The 24,013-nt window shown below is 37.6% G+C and overlaps 1 protein-coding gene and 1 long non-coding RNA gene across 4 annotated transcripts; one reads left to right on the top strand and one right to left on the bottom strand.

Annotated features, from left to right (window-relative positions):
* Nucleotides 1–1,497: 1,497 nt before the first annotated feature.
* LOC147871348 (uncharacterized) lies at nt 1,498–6,749 on the top strand. Of its 2 annotated transcripts, none has more exons than XM_087339917.1 (6): nt 1,498–2,218; nt 3,888–4,098; nt 4,777–4,874; nt 5,237–5,412; nt 6,024–6,257; nt 6,643–6,749. In XM_087339917.1, the coding sequence occupies exons 1-6, from the start codon at nt 1,690–1,692 to the stop codon at nt 6,682–6,684; spliced, it is 1,290 nt and encodes a 429-aa protein (XP_087196043.1). In that variant the 5' UTR covers nt 1,498–1,689; the 3' UTR covers nt 6,685–6,749. The 2 variants fall into 2 exon arrangements, with proteins under 2 accessions (XP_087196043.1, XP_087196042.1); XM_087339916.1 differs by having other exon boundaries at nt 5,994–6,257; nt 6,643–6,748.
* Nucleotides 6,750–10,588: 3,839 nt separating this feature from the next.
* Nucleotides 10,589–23,271, bottom strand: LOC147871349 (uncharacterized). Of its 2 annotated transcripts, XR_015532450.1 has the most exons (3): nt 17,198–22,667; nt 15,981–16,108; nt 10,589–13,632 (listed from the first exon to the last, which is right to left on the bottom strand). It is a non-coding gene; the product is annotated as an uncharacterized LOC147871349 (long non-coding RNA). The 2 variants fall into 2 exon arrangements; XR_015532449.1 differs by lacking the exons at nt 15,981–16,108; nt 17,198–22,667 and adding an exon at nt 22,697–23,271.
* Between the last annotated feature and the right edge of the window lie 742 nt (nt 23,272–24,013).

Consider the following 24,013-nt stretch of genomic DNA (forward strand, 5'->3'; position numbering starts at 1 on the left):
CTCAAAACAGCGAAAGAGGCCATGGGGATAAAAACTTCGAAGTCCTCCCTCTGAAGGCCTTATCTCCGCCTGGACCAGCAGCTGGCCTCAGCTTCAGGGCTCTGACGTCACCCCAGAGATCAAGGCCTCCTGTCAGCCTAATTCCTCGATTTTGCATTTATAGGTCACGCTTGAGGTGGAAAACCAATTGTCGGGAGTTGGTGGTCAGTCTAGTGCTTTAGAAACATTCCTGTGCACAAGAACTTATCAATGGGGCACATTTTCAGAGACTGTTTATTTCTATCTGCCAAACTACGCGCTTTATTCAGCCGCCGGTCGAATGCGGTACATTATATTACCACAAAAACTTTTCCGATATTTGGGTAACATTACAAATTGTACAGCACTTTACTTTTGAGACATCTGGTGGCATCCGTGTTGGTCGACAGTAATACAGAATGAAGCTAGTTTTTTCCAAACAATAAAATTATTTACGTACAAGGATTTATCAATGGATTTAAGGCTCCTGTGCTACTGAAAATGCGACGTCAAATAAACTATGAATAAATAAGAAACATGGTTTATTATAACAAAATATCAGCATCTTAATTTGGAGACACCCGGTAGCTTAACGGCCTAATCAGTAAACGTGTATCGTTTAATACACCCGTAAAAATTACCCCAGAAACCAACATCCTAACAGAAACTCGAACCGAGGACTGTGTATTCGAGTCTGTGACCTTAGACCCCGTAATTTCCTCTCCGAAACGAAAGAATTTTGCCTTGGCGTCGATCTGTTTTCGCGGTTACGTTCCAGTCAACAGAAACCATCCTTGTCGGGACTCGAACTCAGTGTCGAGGCCTTCGTTTCCGTAATCTCCTCTTCGAAGCAAAAATCTCTGATCCTGGGGCCCTTTTTCTGTCTCGCTTAGTTTCGGAGCAAAAGGAAACGCCCTTGAAGGAAATCGAACTCAGGACACTTTTCCCAGAGGTATGACTTTCCTGTGTTCTCTCACTGATCAAAATGAATATTCGGGATTCGAAGGGAAAAACATTTTCCCTCGCCCAGGAGCGATGGGCTCAACACTGCCCGGGCCCCTCAAAAACCGAATTTGAAATGAAACAAGTTTAAAAAAACACGAAGTTATTTTTAAACAAGGGCAAATTTAATTCAGAATTTACTTCAAGCCTCTTCTCATTGCTTTTAAATTCATTTGCTATTACACAGAAAATATTTAATATTAATTATTGACTTCTTCCATTTATGATGGAATGTAACCAAATTATAACTTGGAGTAATTCAATTTGTATTTCTTTAACTACAAAAAATGTGTAAATAAAAAAACGCAGGTGTTCATATAAAACACGAACACCTGCTACAATCTCGGCTGACATGCCATAAGGTTCATTTCTCATTTCTTATGCACGCCTGAATGAACCGTATTGCACTCCATTCCTTTACTCATTGTTGCGTCATAGGTTACGTCAGCATTGTTGTACTCGAATAAACAGCAGGCGACAATCGACTTTCGTCAGTCTGGAACCAATTTTGCTGTGAACCGGTTGTAGGAGATACTTTTGTGTTGACGTATTTAGTGAAAACTTTCGGAATAACTCAAGTACTTTTCTTGTGCAAATTTCGCTCTGTTCATTCTATCTTGACGGAGGACTTCGACGAAGAATGTAATCAACACCGAAACGTCCGTAGACATGTCGACCTTCAGTACGCAGGCAGAACACCAGGCTGGCTCTGGGACGAAAAGGAAATTACTCGAAGAAATTAATTCAACGCGCGCGAAGAACTCGAAGAACGAAGATTGTGTGGGCACAGAAAACTGTGGCCTTCCGACCACAATCGAAGTTTTGACTTCAAATGGACAAACTGTTCCTTTAGCCACTGCCGATTTGCATTGGGCGACAACGCAGGAAATTGACTTGAACGAGGCTTGTACTCTCGGAAATGAAAATGGAGGAGTTGAAATTTCTCTTCTGGATGTGGACAGTATTTTAAAGCAGCTTTCTGATAGTTGCACGGATTCCAATGCAGACTTTTCTGAATCCATTTCACAAACGGAGCATCCAGTGGCAGAATTCCAAGACAAAAATGACCCCGGCGACTTCGGTGAAGATGATCTTTCGGGGCTAATGAATTTTTTAACCGACGCGTCGTCTAACGCCGCTGAAGTCGAGGACGGCCACAAAAGCGGAGGAGGAAAAGAGGAAGAAATCGCGTCCTCTGGTATGTGGACTGCCCTTTGTTCCTTGCGTTCTGTATCAGATTTTCCTAAAGAGCTGAGTCTCCTTTGTGCAAATGAGATTTTCCCACATTTCCCGGTTTTACGTGTGCCTAATAATTACCGCCTTCCAATTACACCCCGTGAGGTCCAGCTCATAACTTCATTACATTTTTCTGCAAAGACAAACAGCATTAATATTAGTTATTAATAATATATAACGGAAGAGATCCAACACGTGTTTATGTATGAAATAAATTATTTTATTCTTATCGTAAAATACTAAGGCTTTCGTCTGACAAATTTTTTTTCGAAAGTAAAGCGAACAAACGTTACTTCGTAGAGGGTTGGTATTCCTTCCACGTACTCCGGAGGTTCGGTGTTCGAATCTCGACCGGGTATTTGTATGAAAATTCTTCGCTGTTTCTTTCAGTGTTCCGTAAAGATCTCTCCTTCGTCTGATTACCGTAACTTGTTCCCTTCTGCTGGTACACAGGCATGCATGGTTGGTGTTTTTATTTATCTGTTGCTTATTTAACGACGCTGTCAATAGCTCAGAACAGTGATGCGCAACCTGTGTGCCGCGAAATTTCCACCTCATTTTATAATTGTAAGAATTTATTGCCAGTCTGTGTACTTTTCTTCGATCTACATTATACAATATTAAAAAAGTATATTTAAGTTTAGTTAATACATTTTGGATCAAACAGTAGGAAATATTATATTCGAATTTATTTAAACTAATGAATATAATTAAAATAAATGGCGTAATAATAAGTAGGTATAATTATAAACATCGATTTATAAGAAGTTGTCGCGGCCAATCAATGCCATAGACTGTGTCCCCCCGTGATATGCAAAATGGGTTTGGTTGCCACGATATTTAGTGTGCCGCGAGTGTAGAAAGCTTGCGTAACACTGCTCTAAACAAAATGGCAGAAGTACTCAAAGAATATTTAATTAAAATGGTTTCGTTTATGCAAGGAATGTGACTTGTACGTGTATGAAATATGTTGCAAATCTCGTAGACATCAGTAGAAATGGTCATTGCAGGTGCACTGACATGAAAACTTATTGAAATTAATGAATTTTCATATCTGTCCTTACAAACATCTTTATGAGCGTACATGGAATAAATTATTTTTTTTCTGAAATATTCAAAATCGCCACCTTCGACCTTGACACAACTTTACGACTTGGGATGAGCTACAATTACACTGAAGACTGTTTCTAATCATATATACATAATATCCAAAATATATTTGGGGCTCTCACCTCCTTAATGTGGCCTCAAAATAAAGTAAGTTGAGATTGCTTTGGCATAATAAATTACCGATTATGACGTACACACGACTCTGACAGAAAAGCTGATGCATCTAATGCTGTTCCGCGGTGTCAGACATTTTTATTCGTAGTGAAATTTGAAACACAAAACTGTTTGACTGTCACTCACAATTCGTATTTTCTCTGTTACAATGATGTTACTGGAACCTCGCCCCTTCAATGCACACCCATTTTCAGAAACGTCGACACAGCGTTTTTATTACTCAAGCTTCGTATGTCTGTAACTCTTGAGGTACATTGGAGACAGCCATGTTTCTTTATACTGTTGGCCATATTCTGATCCTTATAATTTGAAAACTATGTTATAAATGGATTCTATTATTCTTTCAGGTAATAATAACAGCCTCATCGACCAACCTGATCTGAAATTAGAAGTTCGGCCGAAGAGATGCCGTCAACTTAAGGGCGGAGAGAAAAAGTGCAAACATCCTGTTGCGAAAATACGACGACCGCCGAACGCCTTCATGCTCTTCTCGAATGAATGGAGGAAGAAGATGGCGATCAAACATCAAGGAGAGAGCAACAGACAGATCAGCGTGAGGTAAGTTGCAATACAAAGTGTACTTCAGGACAATTAATTGTTAACAATTTAATGTGCACGACAAATTGTCTTCAAAGGCATTCGAGTTCAGCGGACATGCAAGACCATTGTACGCAAGTTAACGATTACAAACATGGCGCCGGTGCGAACCTGTAAAATTACGTGTGAGATTTCCCGTGTTCAGAACCCAAAGAGAGGAAAAGGCAAACAACATATTTCGTGGTGACGCTGATGATTGTGGTTATTATAAACTATGAGCCCTAATAATTGAAAAAAAAAAGGTTGACTCTTGTAAAATTCAACACATTAAGTTAAAAACTAGTTTGATTTTCATTGCTGGATTATAAACCTATATCTACCTAATTATAAACTGAACACATGATATGTAGGACAGAAGTCTAGCCCACGGTAGAGAAGTAGAATTTATGAGTCCGCCCAAAACTATTCTTCCACTGTAAAATTGAAAAGGCTCCAAAATTGGCAGAGAATGCATGAGGTGAGTTCGTAATTGGATATCTCACTTCCATTTGCTGAAAATGTTCTGATCGTCGAGAACAGGTGAAAAATTTCGTGCGCTCTCGTACGGCACTGTCTTTGCCTTTACCCACCTGCAACCCTTGGACGTTCTTCCTCCGGTTCGTCCTACAACCTTACAAGTTATGCTTCTTCTGTTTGCAGACTTGGCTTAATGTGGAAGGCAATGGAAGGAGTGCAGAAGATCGAGTATTTTGCCCTCGCCCGCCAGGCGGACGCCGAGCACAAGAAGAAATATCCCGGTAAGTAATTAATTCTCTTTCAATGTCAACAAGCAGCAGAAAGATTCCAAAAAATGCACCCGAGAATTCTGAGAAACATCAGCGATTTTGATTTATTTGGGATTGACTGCTAGCGATTTTAAGTAAGAGAACTTTTGACGAGTATTTATTTTCTCCAAAACCTTTTCATCTACTTACGAGTCAATGCAGCAGATATTATAATATTAAAATGGGAGGAACTTAAACATTTAATTTTGCAATTAGACACGATCAAAGACATTGTATTGTTCCTGTCTTTCGGTAATAAAAGACGCCAAATCACGCGATCAGAAACAACCGTTTACGGAATGCTGTGACCTGAATGTCAGTCTTTCCGTTTTCAGATTATGTCTACAACCCAAAAGAGGTCCGCAGACAAAAGCGCCTTCGAGAGCAGGCCCGTGGTAAAAAATTGAGACGCCTCACGACGGCGCAGACCAGCAGCGCCCGTCCGATGCCTGCCGAAGAACATCAAAGAGAAGGAAGATTCCGAGGCACACAAGTTGTCGCTTTGTCAGAGGTAAGTCGTCGTCATACTCTCTGGACGAAGTCACTCGCCTGCCATCTGTCGCTTGCACATGGAAAACAAACAAGTGTGGAAAGTCAGTGGCGAAAGATGACTAGAGTAAACTCTCGATTATTGGCGTTGGTCGTGAAGTTTATCTTCCTCTGTTTGTAAGAACGCATTGCAGTTGAACTTATTTAGCGGATTTCACTATTTAAATCACTAAAACTCTACTCTAAGTTTTAAACATTAATTTATCTGCCCTTCAATTTCTTTAAAAATAAACTGGCTGTTGAAAGCAAAGATATTTTACAAATAGTTTATATTTATAAGGACATTAAATATTCACACTTGTCCATTTTTCTTGACCTACGAGAATTACGTCATTTCCTACTTGAGCACAGAAATCTCCTATAATTAAACGTTTATTCCTGTTAACCATTTCTGTTGGGTTTACATCAAAATCCTCTGTCACATTTCAATCAGATCCCGATTGGAAAGCGTGCATCTGCTTAATATCCACCAGTTAATTTCCATCGTACTATTATATCGCACGTCGTATCAATACTATGAGAAGTTTTTTTCATTGCTTGCAGCCCACTAATCCAACATTTTCTGAATTTGAGGGACAAAACCAAATCGGGGAAAATTCACCGCCTTCTAAGACCCAGTCGAGCACAGCAGAAATTACGGGCTCACTGAATTTCTTTTGTGACGTCACCAGAGGTGCAGAAGACGCAAATGTTCCTATTCCAGCTTTTGAGAAAGATTTTGGTTCGGCAGAATTTGGCCCTAATTGTCAACAAGTATTTCTGGACGCCACTGAAGAAGCCGACATTCAGCAGTTTATTAACAATGAGGTTAGTGTCAACTCTCCTTTGGATTACAACAATTACGTGGGCCCAACGCCGATTCGTGAAAACATTTGAACTATTTCCAGCCTTCCATCCGACTCGTACGTTTCATGCGTTCAAAATCGCATGACATAAAAGTTACAACACCAGGTCAGGTTATGACACGTAGATGAAACAGAGGATCAAACAGAGGTCACCCCAAAAACTGCTGAATCAGGTCCACGTAAATAGAATAAGTCCAGTGTCTCTCACCTTGAGTTTCGTCACAAATTCCTTCAAAACCTGCATCCATAGAGATCGCCTAACGCAAGACATTCGCTGCATCAGTTTCCATACTTGTTACCAATAATTCCAGTTCTTGTTCTGATCCAAATGTTTATTTCTTTTCCAGATTCCAGGAATGGACGATATTCAATTTACATCTACTTTGTGAAATATCATGACAAAGCCAATTTAGAATAGTTAAGTGCTTAAATAGTCAAATTGTTTTAGAAAATTATTTAAATTATTTATTTTTTGTTAAGTAGCTAAATTGCTTATATTTAACTAATTAACAAAATGTAAGCAATTTAGCTACATAACAAAAAATAAATATTTCAATTTTTAAATAGTTTCTAATTAAATATGATTTATATATTTAAGAATATTAAATAAAAAACATGTTCACAAACTTTCCTCTTGTTAATTTGGCAAAGTAATATTTTAATGAACATGTCGCCCTCAGTGCACTAGTGGTTAATGTGGTCGCCACTGGACCCAAGGTACGTGGGTTCAAACCCGGCCGAGGTCGATGGATTTTTAAGGGGTGATAAAAATCCATAGCACAACTTCCTTCGGAGGGGAAGTAAAGCCGGCGGTCTCATGCCGTAGATTTACGGCACGAAAAATAATGAACGAGATGTTTCGTAAGCAAAACTCGCCGGCCATTTCTCACACAAGTCTCTCCTGATTCCTACTAGATGGCTCTAGCAGACAAAAATAAGGACAGAGTAGAAATTGTGCGGAGGCAGTGGGCTGGTCGCTCACTACTGACAAATGCACACTTCGAAAGGACCAGGAAGAGAGAATATTTTAACTTGGTATCGCAATACACGAGTATGTGCGCTGAAACATTTTTTATTTCAACATTCTCAAGATAACAAATGATCGCTGCTACTTACGCGACATGACTGAAACTTCGGCCAGTGAATAGGAGATCCAAAACAACCCAGAAGGCTCAAAATTGTAATCACTTTTTGGTTATGTACAACATGCTTAATTTGGACCACAGTTTAACAACGCACTCCTCTGCATTTGTCTTATTACCAGTCATCTTTCGTTCTATGTAGGATTTGAGGTTGTGATGATGCAAGCAATTTTTACAAGTATGAAAACCTAGCTCAGTGTTCTGCCAACTTCTGACTGGAGTTGGCTTGCGTGTGTATAAATATAAACAATTAGTCCCATTTAATAACCGTAATAAAATAATGATTATCTGGCTTGCCACTTTGAATCACAAGATCTAAAATCACAACACTAATAAATATTTCACTTACACTTACAGTATCATCATGGTACTACAGACTAATTATTCCGTGCGAACATTAAAGACACAAGTGTAAACAGCGACTATTTACTTCAAAAATATTAACCCTTGTAATGGCTGAGTTGTCTTCTTTGATTTGCCAATGAATGTTCAAATATTATTCAGGCGACTTTAAGCTATAAAAGGTGAATATCTTCTTGATGCTGATGTGGCTAGAAAACACTTGCACGAGAAAAATGCAAATAAAAATATTAAAACATTGTGAATATAAGAAATGCATAAGAAATATAAAAATGGTTGACCTCAACACAAACTGAAGAAGAGGTGAACTGTAACAAAATCACTCACAAACTGCAATTTTCATAAGCACAATTGCAGTGACGTAAGTTTATGTGTTTATAAACGGTGGAAGACCATTTGAAGTTTGTGAGTTCGCGGAAACTAGATAAAAACGCAATTCAATGTTTTTTAGAAAAAACTATTGGCAAGAAGAACATTCATGGAGAAACTAAAAACTTTAAAATATGGGAGACACTACCAACCTATATACAACCCTAAGAGTGAATATAAGGAAAACAATACGTACACTGGGAACTTTTGTTTTGCAAAATCATTTTTATCCATGGTTTACAGCTTACAAAAATCTGAGAAAAACTGATTTGCTGGCAATGCTTCATGTTTAAAAAAAGTTGAATGTTTTTAATATCAGGGGCCTTTAACAAACTTATGACTTACATGCTTCATGAAAAGAAAAGCATGAATTTTCCGTAAAACATTTACAGTACACGCTGGTCATTCTTTATTTAAGTCTCCAAAGAAATTACGAGCTTCTGGAGATTCAACTTACATTTAGAAGTTTAGAGTTTGTAAAAACTGAGAAATATTGAAATGGGTGACACGACTTCCCTGCTGCCAGATCAAGAACTGCCATTTAGAGGTCATGAATAATCTGAGTTGCCCCTTGACAGAATCTTTCAAACCGCTAGAACATAATGATCCTCTGCTGAATGAGCACTGTTTTCAAAGGCACATCACTGGCCATTCAAAAGGATTTGTTAAAAGCCCTCCATGAAGTGATGCTAGGTGGCATTTCAAGACAAATTCAAGAACCACCTAAGATTGGATGAAACTTCTGACTTTCATTTTGTCGTGATGTACATTCATGATAGTAACAGACCTTACTTCTAGAATCCTTTCTTTCTGTGTTCACAAATTCTTGTATTTTGTTTCATATATTACAGACAGAAGGTCTGGGTATAGATTTTATTCACAAAATAAGAGAAATTCAAAGTCACGTGCAAATTGAACATGACATAGGAAATTCTGCAGAAGCGAAGTACAGAAAACTTTTCTACAAAATTATTGATAACCAAATCATTCATCCATCAGCTTGTCTCTAAAGTACAGAAACATGAATTTTGCTGCTACCACGTAAGTGAGAAATTAAAGATACATAAGTTTAAGGCTGCCTTTCCTGAACAGGATATACAAAAAGTTGCCGTGTACTTCTTACATTCTCTTCTTCATTAAAACCTTGAAACAAACGTAGTCCGAGCTACTGATATTGTTGAAAATAAACTCAGAGCACTGAATGGGGCAAACCAATTGAAAAAGCACAAAATATCATTGCTGGGTAAAAACTCAGAGCACTGAGAAGTAAACAGCCCAATCTTCTCTGTCATACCAGCGCATGACGGCACAAACGTTGTGTTTTGAGTCACTACATTCACCAACGGATACTGAGACTGTTGAAACCATGCGTATTGCAACTGTGTTTGTCGGCATAACTGTAAGTAGTTATACAGGGGGTTGAAATTAACGGAGAATGAAAAATATTAAGAACAGAAGGTTTTAAGAAGATGAAACTAATGAAAAGCCATATAAACTTCTAAGATAATTGGAACTTAAACAAATGAGAGGCCTCTGAAACAGCGAAGATGCCCTTGGAAGGACATCTGACACAGTAAGGAAGAGACTGGAATGATGTTTCACGTTTCTGAATGTGAGATTACATACTGCAGTGCACTTTTATGCAACACTGCAAAGGCGCATTAGTTTGAAATGATGTACACAAATTAGAGGAACAGAGTTTAACTGCGTGAAATTTGAGGCTCTCGCAGCCTGCTGTTAAGTCTTGCAACTAGAGTCTTTTTCAACTCACTGCTACCAACACCTGTGGCCATTTCACCTGCTTCAGTAGTCGATCTGGAATATAATTTAATGATGAACTCAGCAACGAAGATTTGGTTCAGTGAGACTACCAGGAAATTTCAAGTCTGGTGTGACCTGTTTTGGTTGAGTTTCAATTGCTTCAGTGTGAACACTCCCTAGATACTAAACACCAATCAGAAGTTACTTTCAAGAAAGAGAATGGAAAACAAGAATCTAACAAAATATACGTGGCAACACAGCTGTTCCCTGGTCTTTTATTCACTCCCTTAATTCACTGTAGTTTATGACAATACTTTATAAGACTTTGGGTAAACTGCTCGACATCTTCCTGGTGCATTCAAACTGCATGCTCTACCAGTGAGGGAGGGCTTGCAGAATTGCATATATCAGTGCATGGGTGTGACCCTCCACATGGCTGTTATGGGCACTATCAAATGATTATTGCAAAAATTTTATAGGATTAAGGTAGAACACGAGTCAGGAAACCAGGAACTGGCCCATTATCACAGAATACCACCACAGTTAAAACAGAACTAGGATATCGGTACAACGCTGATGATCACAACACACACTGGGCCAGTGGAACAACTTTATATAAGCAAACATTAAAGATAAATTACGATAATAAATGGTCACCGCATAATAATAAACGTTTAATGCTCCATGTAAAGCTGGTCCCAAATTTTCTTTTAGCATTGATAAAGGAGAAACATCAGAACCACATTTCACATGACAATACATTTTATATAATCCACAGACCATTCTGTATTTTAAATTATTGATTTCAATTGCGTAACATTTTTATTTTAATACTGCAACATTCTGCATTACTGTTATTATCGTGAAGGAAGGCAACTGCCTGTCTGGAAATGTGTCCGATAGAAACCTGATATTACAGCCCACAAATAATGCGGAGCAACGGACAATAATAATCTAGTGTCTAAGCGAACCAAAGATCTCTGAGATGAGTGTGTCCCAGTGTCACTTTGCCCACCATAAATCCTACATGGACTGCCTTGGGTTTCAACCCGGGCTCCCAAATTGGGAACTCGGCAACTAACCACATGAGCTGTGAACTTTGTGCAAGGTCAGTTGATGTATACAGCCTGCCATGATGGAATTATACTTTTGGGAATAAATTCAAGGTTGCAAATATGACCTAAGTGCATCTTTAATCTTAATCTGTAAATGTAATTAACATCATATAATTTTGTTCATTCATGTATGTTACTGTGACAGACAACACATAATCCATTCCATAATAATGTTTAGTAGAGCCTAATACTGGTTAAATATGGTTGAAGCCTGTAGCCATTTATCTTCTAAGTAGCTTGTTAGTTTCCATTCCCTAACTTTATAATTTGCAACGCATATATCAGATACAAGCTTAAAAACTAATGGAGGTTGTTATCACTGTGGTTGGGTGCTGCTTGTGGATTTCGTCCAGAGGCAGTGACACAAATGAGAAACTCTGCAATACATATTACAGAAGTCAAATGCAAGCAGGCAAATTAATATGTACCGAAATGTCCTTACTGCAGTGTTTATAATACAAGACAAATGTTAAGTCTCTGAAAACATGATGAAAAAATTGTACCTTCACTGTAAAACAAAGACCAAGCTCATGGAAATTAAACAACTCTCTGTGTTGAGTCTGACTCTGAATGTTCAATACAGCCTATCTCAGTGTCCATCATCAGACCTCACTCGCTTCAGCGTAGTCCACATTATTCAATTCAATTCATTTATTAAAGTGCTTGACAACAGCCAAAAAGGCCAATAACAGCCAAGCACTAACAACAATACAGACATTACAATACAAAAGCAAACAAACAAAGAACTGAAAACATAACTGTACAATATTGATTTATTGCAAAATAACTCATAAGCAAAAAACTAAATGTTATAGATAAGTAAAATAATAATTATACTAAAAACAGTTTAATATTGGACAAAAACACACACAATAAAATGTCATACTAGGTAAACAATAAAAAACCATGATTATTGTTTAAAAAGCTGACTGACCTCAGTAAGCAAAACACGATCTTTGTTAAAGATGTCGATGCTCCTGCAGACTGCATTGGCACCAGAAACACATCTGGCAGAGGGACTGGCCTTGAAATTATGTTGTACAGTAAAGGTAGAATAGTCTCTGATAGACCTAGTAGGTATGCAGAGACTAACTGTATCAACAACAGATGAGCAACTAATTTTGCCTTTCAAAACATTCACGAGGAAAAGAGCATCCAAAAGCCTCCTCCTTAAATGTAACGATAAGAAATTTAATCTAACTAATATTTCATCATAATTATAGGCACAAACGCCATTAAAGAATCTAGCGTAACACAGATCTACAAATTTCCTTTGAATCCTTTCCAATTTAAAGGAATCAGTATTAGTAATAGAGTTCCAAACAACGGAAGCATACTCAATTTTGGAACGGACTAAGGTACTGTACAAGACCAAAAGGCTATCAACAGTGGAGAAGGAAGAAGTAATGTACCGAATCAAACCTAGCATTTTCAAGCTCTGTGAGAATATATAGTTGATATGCTGGTGAAAATAGAGCTTACAGTCCAGTAGAACACCGAGATCTTTAACACAATGGGAGCGTGCCACCAGGTTGTTACACAATTTGTAATTAAAATAAATACTGTTTGTCTTCCGGGTGAATGATATAACAGTCGTTTTACTTAAATTAAGTTGCATCCCATTCAGAAGACACCAATTTTGCACTGAATGGATGTCGTCCTGCAACAGTTTGCAGTCATCAACATCGCTAATACTCCGATATATCATCATAAATTTAATAACATATAATTTCAGGTTCTCACAGCAATGACTATGGAGATGTGTTTCTTGTGGGTTGTAATGCCATCATGTGGTGGAAGTTTACCCACATTTTGGAGGTGCTTGCTGCCTCCATCATAATCTCCCTGATGATGGAGGTAGAATTCACCTCTGAAACGTCTGTAATCTTCTACCATATAACAGCATTATAACCTACAGGACAGCTACCTTCTTAAAAGGTACGTTTAAACATTTTCAAGACGTTGAGTGGCCCATCACTGGGGAATGAGATGACGCCCAGATATATTGGAGCGCAGGTGGGTGCTAGAAGCATCTCACTGGAAAAGTTCTAGTATGTTACAAAATGTCAGACGTGGCTAATGTCTGGACTACTTGAGTAAATTCTGAGCTTCTAAAAAAGACTCTACTTCAAGGTGTTACTGATATCAGTCTACAGTTCACAGTCATGACCATTATTTTGCTAATGCCCGCCACCTTCATGCATTAAGCAAGTTAATAAATAAGGCAGTGTGAATGTTGAATCTCACTTTGTGCACCATACCAGAGTTACAGTGCACAAATATCAGCCAAGGCCTAATAAGAACAGCAACATTTACATTATTATGTAACATGAAGGCAACATGGCCCTCAGGTTCAGCACCTTTTCTAAAAGTAATAGAAGGACCAGATATAAACTTTATTCTCATGCAACACAAACTAAAATGTTGCAAAATACTTGTGCTGACACTGAAAGTGAGACTGAGCGCCTGTTAACTGAAGGTGAGGATCCACGCCAAACTGGTCTTCATCATCATCGACAATGTTGTCATCGAGAAGCAGGAAGTACGGCAGAAGTACCGTCTTTGCCCTGATGTCATCCCACGTGGTGTCCTGTAGTAAAAATCACAAGCTTTAATGGTATGGAACAGCGTGCTTAATGCAAACTGAAGCCTGGAAAAGCAGACACGAGAACACCTCAGTTAAAAACACCCTTCAATTGTCAAGAGAGTATGTACAAAGACCATGAAATGAAATCTTCTGTGTAAATATAAACTGTGCTTTGTAATGTCACATTTACTGGGAGGGAAGTTTCAAGTTGTCTGGTCACATATTGAGAGGTTTCTTCTGAAATTCTGACCTCCCAGCAAGTACTGCAGTTTCTTCCTAAGCCTGTTAATGTAATTCCACTGTGTAACTGCCAGTATTTCCAGAATTATTGCACACGAGATGTTTCATTAGGAGGAGCCATTCCCAGAGGGGCACAGAGCCTGGGTAAAGCAGTCTATGTGAGTCCATTCCATAATATCAGCATCTGTAAATTTTAGTTTACTTAAACTGTACATGTACTCTTGTCTCTATCCTATAACTACAATTAAACTAATATGCCCTGTGTTTATTTTGTATCTACAGAGTGCTTAATTTATTCAGCATGAAATATATCATGCTTCACTCACCCCACCCTATGGATAGCCCGCTGCTGGGAACATAAACCACACTCTTCATTTATTTACTGAAGTTCAAAAAAATAATACCTAGAAACATTGCTGAAAGCCTTAAAACTGCACACTGGGTTTACTTATTAATACAGTACGGTCCCAATTATCTGACCTTCGGTTACCTGACATTCCATTTTATCCAAGTACCATCTCAGAATGTTTCATTTTACCAGCTGCCAACTCAGTACGTAGCAGAATAAATCACACTTCCTGAGCAAGCCCCTTCTACATTTTGTGAAATCAGTTTCTTCAGAGTGCCTTCATTATTGGATTTCAAAAGAATATGGCGTTAGCAGCGCTACCCTCATCTCTTTCTTCAAGCTTCTGGATTATTTGACATTTTTAATTATATAATCATCCTTACATCCTGTTTAGATTTGATAATCAGGACTCTAATGTATTAGATCCATGAAGAAGGCAGTTTAGAACTGAAACATCTATATTTTATGGTAACAGTTGTGGGTGGAAAAAAACTTAGTGTTGAATGGACGCCTCTTCATTTTCCTCGGCACTTGTTTTTCCCTCAAATGAACGTAATTTGGTGTCACTCACTACGAGATTTGCCACTCCCAGTACAAAGTGTTCAAGCACAACCACATCTGTTTTCAGATTTTGACTGCAAAAGAAGACTTAATTCATTTCTCTCCCATTAGAAAGATTCATCTCAAATTACATTCCAAAGAGAGTTTCTCAGTTTTCTCACTTTCATGATAATTGGCTATTTTAATTTAGGTTTCCAAAGAAGCAAATATTGTTTTTAGTGTTTTTCACTTTGGGAACCATTTCCTTCCCTGTCCCACACATTGCTTATTCCCTGTATAACCATAATTACTCATTTCCTGTTGGCTATCAGGTAGTTTTCCGCCTGCATTTTGTTTTCTTTCCTAAAGTTAACTCTCCACATGTAAATGCACCTACTTCACTGGCATTAAAACAGACATATATTAACTGGGTCTTCGTTAGGGGCAAACTAATCCAAATTAGGACGTCTGAAACGAGCCAGTTTCATTTCTTCACACCTTCCATCACAGACGCTCACAACGACCTCCGGAAACAGAAAAATTAAGAATAAAATCAAGCAGAGTTGTTTATTTCTTGCATCCGATGTTAACTTGAACATTTCTAAGAGCAAACAGTTGCTTTCTTTGTAAATCAAGTATTGTAGCCTGACATAAACTACGCTGAGTTTTCCTTGGTTTTTCTTGTATATTTCTTATTCGTACATTAAAAGTCACTTTCTTAACTTTACTCTTATATTGATATTACAAAATCATTCTGTATTTACATTTGGCATTGATGCCCTCAGCAAATGAGTCCGCATTATTAACAAATATAATGAAAATCTGATCTCAGGTTCTTCAATCTGGACGGACAGACAAATATGCATTAGCCAATCCACCAGATATCAAACAGGCAACTACACCAGATACAGAAACCACTGGTGGTTCAGTTAAATTAAACTGTATCATTAATTTTACATCCTCGTGGAATGAAATAATTACCATGCTTTGCCCTGAGCCCTGTCCCCTCATTGCTTCAGGGGCCAAGTACTGTGGAAAACCGCAGATGGAGTATGTTAGTTTACCCTGCTGACATAACATTTTACATGAGTTACGTGTGACAGGGCTTGAGACACAGAGATGCTACTCACTAGCTGTGGTACTAGAAGAGGAACACTGAGGATTGCTAGCACTCAAGATTGTCAACGGAAGCAGCACAGAGCCAGTTCAGTCCATCACCTACCCTCACAACCTCTTTCTCTAACATCCAGCTTAATGTGTATTCCTGTCTCTTTCTAGGTCTTAGTGATTATGTCCTTGAAAACATCCATGATGCTGAAGAGTGTCACTCAGGATCTTGATTTACGCCCCCTGTAATTAGTCATGAATCATTCATAACGTTATGCACAGGATTAGTGATAAAATAACAGGGTAATGATTAAGAATCGGAAACACTTTGCTTTTGCCAGACCACTGTTCTGAGAAGGCTTCAAGAATGCAGCGAACCGTCACAGAAAGATCGATACTGTTGGAAAAAACATTTTTGATTGCCTTAGTTTAAGGATAAGAAAATCTGTGCCTTTTATAATTTTCTTCAGCCATTTGTTATGAATTCTTGAAAAAAAGAAAAGATCTCCAATAATTCTGATAAAAGAATCTTATGCAACATCAACAAAGACTTGGCTGGGTTTATGAATTTATAGTTAGATTCAGCTATTCATAATTGTTAAGGTTTGTATACAGTCAAGAATAAGAATAAGAAGAAAATGATAGTGAACTCGTGTTGGGCTGCTATCATCTTGCTTCAGTAACAGCCACTGCTTAACGGCTCAGAAATCAGGTGTTTTATAAGCTGGAAATGCTAATTGTACTTACCACCTACATACAGAAGGTTAGTCAGAGTGGGGGAATCACATCACCTTAAAGGAAAATTTAATTCACTTTCTTTATGAACATTGTTTACATTAGGTAAACGCTTAATTTTAGAGAGTAATTCATCATGAAGACAACACATAGAGAATTTTGTAATAATTTCTGCTCTAAAATGTAGAATTAAAGTAGTTCCACTATGCACCATATAGGCGTTTGGGGGAGGGGAAGATATCGGCAATAGACGGGGGTGAGTGGTCAGCATCATTTCTGCTATACGTTTGATTATTTGACAGAATTTTGCGAAAACACATTTGACGGAATTCCCCCGGCATACAGAGTAATTCTGCCATGTGCCTGGGGTAATACCACCTTATACAAAACCCAAGACAAGTTAACGCTTTTACTTAACAGGTGAATTTACTTATTCACCGTATTTTGTATGTTAATTTTAAGTATTTTAATGTGTAATCACAAAACATAACCACAAAATATATGTTACAAGACAGCAGATTCAGGATAGACATATATATTTGTACTTTTAAATCTAATCACTTTTATTATGAATAACGAACACTCAGTTACACTTACCGTGCAATCTTCTAACTTTAAAACTTAGAAAACATGCGCCTACAACGAAATTTTTCTTCACCATACACAAACGATTCCACTCAGACCGCCATAATAGCTCTGGACGGTTAGTATGCGCTCACCAGAGATGTCAGTGCGAACAGAGCGCGCTGAATTCAAATCGTTCTTCTTTAGTCATTATCCTCGAGGTACACATTCATTCAGTTAATCCTATTAGACCTTCCATCTCCAAATAACTCAAACACATAGAGATGCCGGTAGATAGATGTGGTCTATGACACACTACATCAAAGCAAAAACTAATGCATGCCATAGGTATTATAATCATATAATTTGCAAAAAGTACATTTCTTTGCTGGTTTTCATCACTATATTGTCTTATACTCATAATTAAATGAGTGGTAGAGGGACATTCCCCTCTCCTTGGGTTTTGAATTTGCATAAAACTTTCCAATTTATGGTATGAGCTGACAAACAAGAAATATTATCAGAATATTTGTTTTCAGGCAAAGAAGTCAGAAATACTGAGAAGACAAAACAAAAAGTCATAGAAAAATTTAAGTAATTGAATTCATAACCAGAAAAAGGACTACTGTTCTGATGATTCTGTTGACTTCCCACTCTTATTGAGGTGAGAGTTATTGAAGCTTAATTCTTATAGAGATGCCTATACACACTGCAACAAAAGTACGGAACTTGAAATCTCCTCAATTAGTAACACATTTAAACAGCTTATCAAAATCCTACTGCAAACCTGTAGATGGACATTTTTTTGTTTATCTTTATCTTTGGGACATTATGCTTATTTATAGGAGCCCAAATGAATTTCATTGTTTCTTATGTTCTGCTCATTTTATAATCCTTCTAAGGGACCTTCTATGGATCTCCATTGTTTGGACTCTTGTTTGCATTTGCTGTAATTAATTATAAAATTTTGACAGTCACTTCATTAATTTCCCTTTCTGCTTCCCTCATCCTAACTTCATAAACGTTTTTAACAATATGTGAGCTCTGACGTCTTTGTGAATGTATTCTACACTAAGATGCTGGCATCTTAAATGAAAACAGATCGTTTACATGTTAGATCAGACTTTGCAACACATCAACACATCACACTCTCATCAATCACAAAGTAATGACAATGTCAAATGAGGGAGGAGTCAGAATATGAGACAAGTGAAAAGGTGTTATTACTCAGAAGTAGGTCTGCTGGATGTACCTTCATTTAATTTCTGATGGAAGGATTGTGAAATAATATTCACATACTGCTCTTAATTGACTGCATCATAAAATATTTTTCTTCTCATAATTTTAACACATCACAGACCAACTGTCTGGTCATGTAACAGGTCCTTATGTTTGAGATGAGGATCTTCACTGTACAAATGACATGTCAACAAAATATATAAATGCACCAATAATATGAAATCTATCTTTTGATAAAATTATCAGCAACAGAGGTGTTAGTCAATATATAGGTTGTCCAAGAAAGAGTGCACACAATTATAACATTTTTATTGAGAAAATAAACAGAGCTAGGAGCATTCAGTCTTCACGGCATGAAACAGCAACTCACAACATTTCCTGCAAGATAGAATAGAAGAGGTGCATGACCTGCAAGTTCGCCGGAATTAACATCGATGGATTTCTTCCTTTAGGGGCATACAAATGACCAGGTGTACTGCACACAAATCACTTGTTTGCAAGATGTGAAAAACTGCATCATCCATTATGTTGAAATTTGTGCCAACACTTTCCAGTCTTTTGAATACCAGATTTATATTGTGCGAGTAACAAAGAGAGCTCAAAGTTGAAGTACAGTGAAGTGGAAAAAAACTTCCTAATTTGCTGTTTCATGTGGTGAGAACTGTACTCCCCTAGTTCTGTTTATTTTCTCAATAAAAATGTTTAAAATGAGACCACTCATTCTCAGATTTCCAGCAAAAATGGCTCCAAGCTTACACACTAATCCAATAAATTATCACAGTTCATTGTTTCTAGTTAAGGATGCTACCTGTATACTGTCAGAGAATACATTTGAAGACAACTGGTGAACTGCATGATGCAGAAAAAATTAACTCTTAATAACTAATTCTTCATTACCGCAGTGTTCCACATACCGTGAACAGTATGTTTAATGCAGGACACAAGGGTCAGCAAGATTATTTGCACAGATGCTGGCAGGAATAACCGTCTTCAATGTGTGTATAAATGAATGGAAATCTTCTGCATGCCAAATAAAGCCTGTTTTATGGTTAACAAAAACGGTGAAGAATCTAGTCACTGTATACACTAACAGGAATAAAAACAACAATTTGAAATTGGATGTTCCTTCAAAACTAGACACATAATGGTAAAAACGATGTTTTTCAAAGGTTTGTAGAACTGTCACCATACCCAACAAAGATAATTTGCTGCAGTTTTATGACCTGTATATGCTACACAACTAACATTAAATGGCTTTAATGTCTTTCAGATTTCACAGATGCAGCACACAGCAGTGGTATGTCAAATCACATCTTTGTATATGGTGACACACATAAAATGTTAATGACTTCACATTTTAAAGTGTCTGTATATTAACCAAGAATCTAAAGCTTAAAGTTACCTGCCTACATGATTTGGGTCCAGAACAATTAAACATTTTCTAGGATAATTCATGCTAAAAAACATCCTTCTCACCCCTAATATTTGAACGATTAGTTGCTTGATTGGCTGGTTTAAAGTTGGTTCATCCCCAGATAATGTTCGGAACAATCAAGACATCAAATTATATTTAAAAACAAAAATTAAAAAACTTTAACCTAATTTTTGTACCATAATAGCACATTTTCTGTTTCAGACCATTAGTTATGTCACTATGAATTACTCACCAGAGCATTGCCGCGGACCATGTAAAGATGTGTCCTTCTCTTTACAACTCATTAGCGCGGTTAAACAGCCTTGCCACGAATTTAAGGTCTTGTATGGGTAATGACCATAATTTTTTTCTTTCTTTGTCAAACATTGCTATTGAATTCCTAGCCCAAGATAACTTGTAAATATCATAAAGGGTATGAAAGAAATATCGGAAATATTCTTGCAGTTGATGACCACATTTACCTGTTGTTGTTTTTGGGGGTTTATTTACTTTTACTAAGCCTGTGAAACTATTTCAATTGAACTAACTCACCTAACCTGCCACGAAGTTGGATTTTTACTTGTATTTACTTACTAGTAACACACACCATTTGAACTTACCACATGCAATTAGTCACCAAAGTGTAAAGATTTGTCCAGATTCATTGAAAGCATCAGGAAGAAACAGACATGCTTGATGAATAGTAGGAAGTTTTAAGGTTAAGAATCCACAACTCCTAACTTTGTATATTTAAAAAAAAACATGTATTCAACAGGAAAGCCACCTTAAATGCAAATTAAATTAAAACACTGAAATTTCGTCATTATAATACAATTGCAGAACAGAAGGGTAGGTCATGACAAAGAGATCTATGTTCCAATGCAACATTGTCGTGAAGATGCTGTGATAAAGCTCCTTGAAAGCTACTGAATAATACAGTAAAGCAACTATATACACCGACCCCCATATCTCAAAGTAGGAGCCTGGATAAAATTACGCTGGGCAAGAAAGGTAACTGGGATTCCATTCATGAAAACAGCAGGAATTCTTTTCACAGTATAAATCAGCTGGAGCATGAAGCTGATCACTCACTTCCATCCACTGCTGAGATAGGGTGCATTGAGTGTTACATCCCTTCTTCTAGACACCTTCAAACCATGATTCTTATGCAAAGAGACAATTTTACATTTACCTTTACCTAATGGAATGGGTTACCAATGCCAATTGGGTAAAAAGAAAAATATCATTGTCTGATAGAAAGGTTGATTCATAAGTTATTACATAAAATTTTATTTATCTCGTAGGCCAAATTTCTCCCAAGAAACTAAAACAAGATGGATGAAAAAAATTAGTTATTTCTGTTGTTGGGGCACTATTACTTGCACCAAATACAGCAAAACTAATATGTTAGTTGCTTTTGGAAATAACTTATCAGATAATTCAGAAAAATACTGAAATACAAAAACTTTGTCGAGGTCCTTTATTACTCATTACCATTACCTCGTGTGTAACTGAATCTACATCTGAAGTCGACGTGTCCTTCTGGTTAGTTATTCCGGAAGAAGGCGGCAAGGAAAGTGACACCAGGAAACATTCCTTTGTATTTGCTTCTCCAGGTTAGAAAGAGCAATGATTTTGGCATGTTTCCTCTGTTATAAATAGCAATTAATCAAAATGGTTTTATTATTCAAACTCATCTTTAGGACATTTTGGATTCTTCGACAAATTTGTGCCTTCAGTACAAAAGTTGATCAAAATCAGTCCATTGATTTTCAAGTCATAAAATGACAGCATGAGTCAACCTTGTACTCCATTTATCTCTGCAATTTCTGCTAATAATATTCTTGCATCAATGAATGTCTACTTGGCAATTTGTGTTCAACTTGCTGCATGAAAAACACTTTTGATCCTGTAAAATATCCATTATATCCCATTGGCTCGGGGCAGGCTACACCATTCACATTCCGGCACCTATAAACCTAGCCCCACACACCCTATTGGCATATTCATCGCCCTGATGACGGAAGCAGCATAACCTCTGAAACGTTGGTTAACATCGACCAGACTATACAGTGCAACAACCCAGAAGACAGAAATCTTCATACTCACCGCTGTGAAAACCTCAAATCTTACATATCCATTATAGTTGCTTAAGATGTCTGTAATTCTTCAGAAAAGAAAAAAGTTTGGAAACAGGCATGTTTTTTATACTGTTTCCCATATTCTGATTCTTATAGTTTTAAAACTGTGTTATTCAAGAATGATAAATTGTCTTCAAAGCCATTTCAAATTCAGTGGATCTATTATTTGAAGTTTCTAATGTGGTGTGGGTTTAGCTTTTGCTTTTGTGGTGATAGATGCCAACATTATTTCACAAAATCTTTTACTTGAATTGCTATGCTATTATGCTATCACAGGAAAACAATTTTAAAAGTTAAGATAATTGAAAAGATATCATGAATATAAATTAGGTACTTATTTTCATGATTTTATTGACTATGGCCTATAATGAATTCTTCTAGGGCTACCAGCCGTGTAAGGTAGTTTACTGGAGTAAACACCGACATTTCGAGAGTACAGAGCACCCTGAGCAGGGGGAGGATGAACCTTAAAAGGAACAGCTTTTGTATAATAACTTAAATATCGACCTTAACCAAGAGTGCCACATAATTCACTGTTACATTTGTAGTCTGATTGATACACTACATGAACATTGGATGATGGAGAGCTGCTTCATTCACTTTTGTGAAAAGCACTAAATATTTTCATGTTTTTATGAATCATTCACTTACAGAGGCAATAATGTTGTAAAAAAAAGTTCTGCCACTCTCATGGTTCTCTTTTATAAATCCAAATACATCAATAAATAATTTACTTACATTTCTCCTTAAAATCTTCCTGGACTTCTCCATTAGGTACTTTTGGCAGCAACTTTGGACATGTCACATAGCCCTCCTCTTCCAAAAAGATGAGTCCTTCCTGAGAAGACAACATTTATCCAGTCACTCAAGAAATTCCAAACATTTTATAGAACCTTAAGGTTCATTACCATGTTCACAAGGGCCTGCCACTGGCCCCAATCTTGAGCCAGATGAATCCAGTACATGCCATTCCATTCTCGTCTAGATCTTCTGGTTGTCTCTTTCCAGTTGGTTTGCCTACCAAAACCCCGTGTGTCTTTTAAATGGGGGCTACATGCCCTGCCCATCTCTTCTCATTGTGTAACTTTCTCCAGCCTCCTAGCATTTCATCTCACTGTTCTCAAACACCCTCAGTCCACGTTCCTCCATAAAAAACTATGGGCAAAATCAGGGTTTTGTATATTCTTAATTGTACAATTTTATATAGAGAAAAGGTTCTGAACTGAAAGGAATCTACTTTTAGGTTATGTTATGGTCCAACCATCAGTCCGCACTACCTCGGCTGAAAACGGAACAATGATCCAAGATGGCTTCCTGCAAAGTGGCCAACTTCGCAATATCAAATCACCGAAAAACCGTGCAGGCTGTAAAATGGTTCAACAGATGGCGTATCTATTTAGCTTTCAGGTAGCTGTGGTGGTCGTAGTAGTACTTAAATTGATTGATAGGTGTGTCAGTGTGTTTCCGTAGAGTCTAGAATTAATTTTATGGAACTCCCAAACTCTGGTGGTTGCTATGAGGCCATTAATACATAAGGCACAACGTAGATAATCATTTACGGTTTTTCGGTGATTTGATATTGCGAAGTTGGCCATTCTGCAGGAAGCTATCTTGGATCATTGTTCCCTTTCCAGCCGAGGTAGTGCGGACTGACGGTTGGACCATAACATAACCTAAAAGTAGATTCCTTTCAGTTCAGAACCTTTTCTCTATCTAAAATTGTACAATTAAGAATATACAAAACCCTGATTTTGCCCATAGTTTTTTATGGAGGAACGTGGACTGAGGGTCGTGACCTGCGTGCCTCTGTTTCACTCTCTTGAGTTTCGTCCTGAAACTTTTAGTGCAGACAGACAAAAAAAACGTCAAGTAGCCTGACCGCCCACAAAGCTGGAAACTTCTAAATTATTGCCCCTGTGGGACGTCGACCCTACCTCTGCCATCCACCTGGAGTCAATCAACAGCCACTTGGACGAAATTCGAAATGGGGTACCATCGGACTAATGCAGTGACATTAACTTAACGGAGCTCGGGTTCGATCCGGGTGCTCTTGAC

The sequence above is a fragment of the Zootermopsis nevadensis genome, unplaced genomic scaffold (genome assembly GCF_977971745.1).
Source record: "Zootermopsis nevadensis isolate Lab colony 2312 unplaced genomic scaffold, Znev_1.0 Znev_ptg000058l, whole genome shotgun sequence".
NCBI lineage: Eukaryota > Metazoa > Arthropoda > Insecta > Blattodea > Termopsidae > Zootermopsis > Zootermopsis nevadensis.

Bases quoted from the DNA above. Each gene is read 5' to 3' on its own strand.
- LOC147871348 (XM_087339916.1), top strand. From the start codon at position 1,690: ATGTCGACCTTCAGTACGCAGGCAGAACACCAGGCTGGCTCTGGGACG. The intron at 4,099-4,776 runs GTAAGTTGCAAT...TTCTGTTTGCAG, and splicing joins AACAGACAGATCAGCGTGAG to ACTTGGCTTAATGTGGAAGG. The intron at 6,258-6,642 runs GTTAGTGTCAAC...TTTCTTTTCCAG, and splicing joins AGCAGTTTATTAACAATGAG to ATTCCAGGAATGGACGATAT.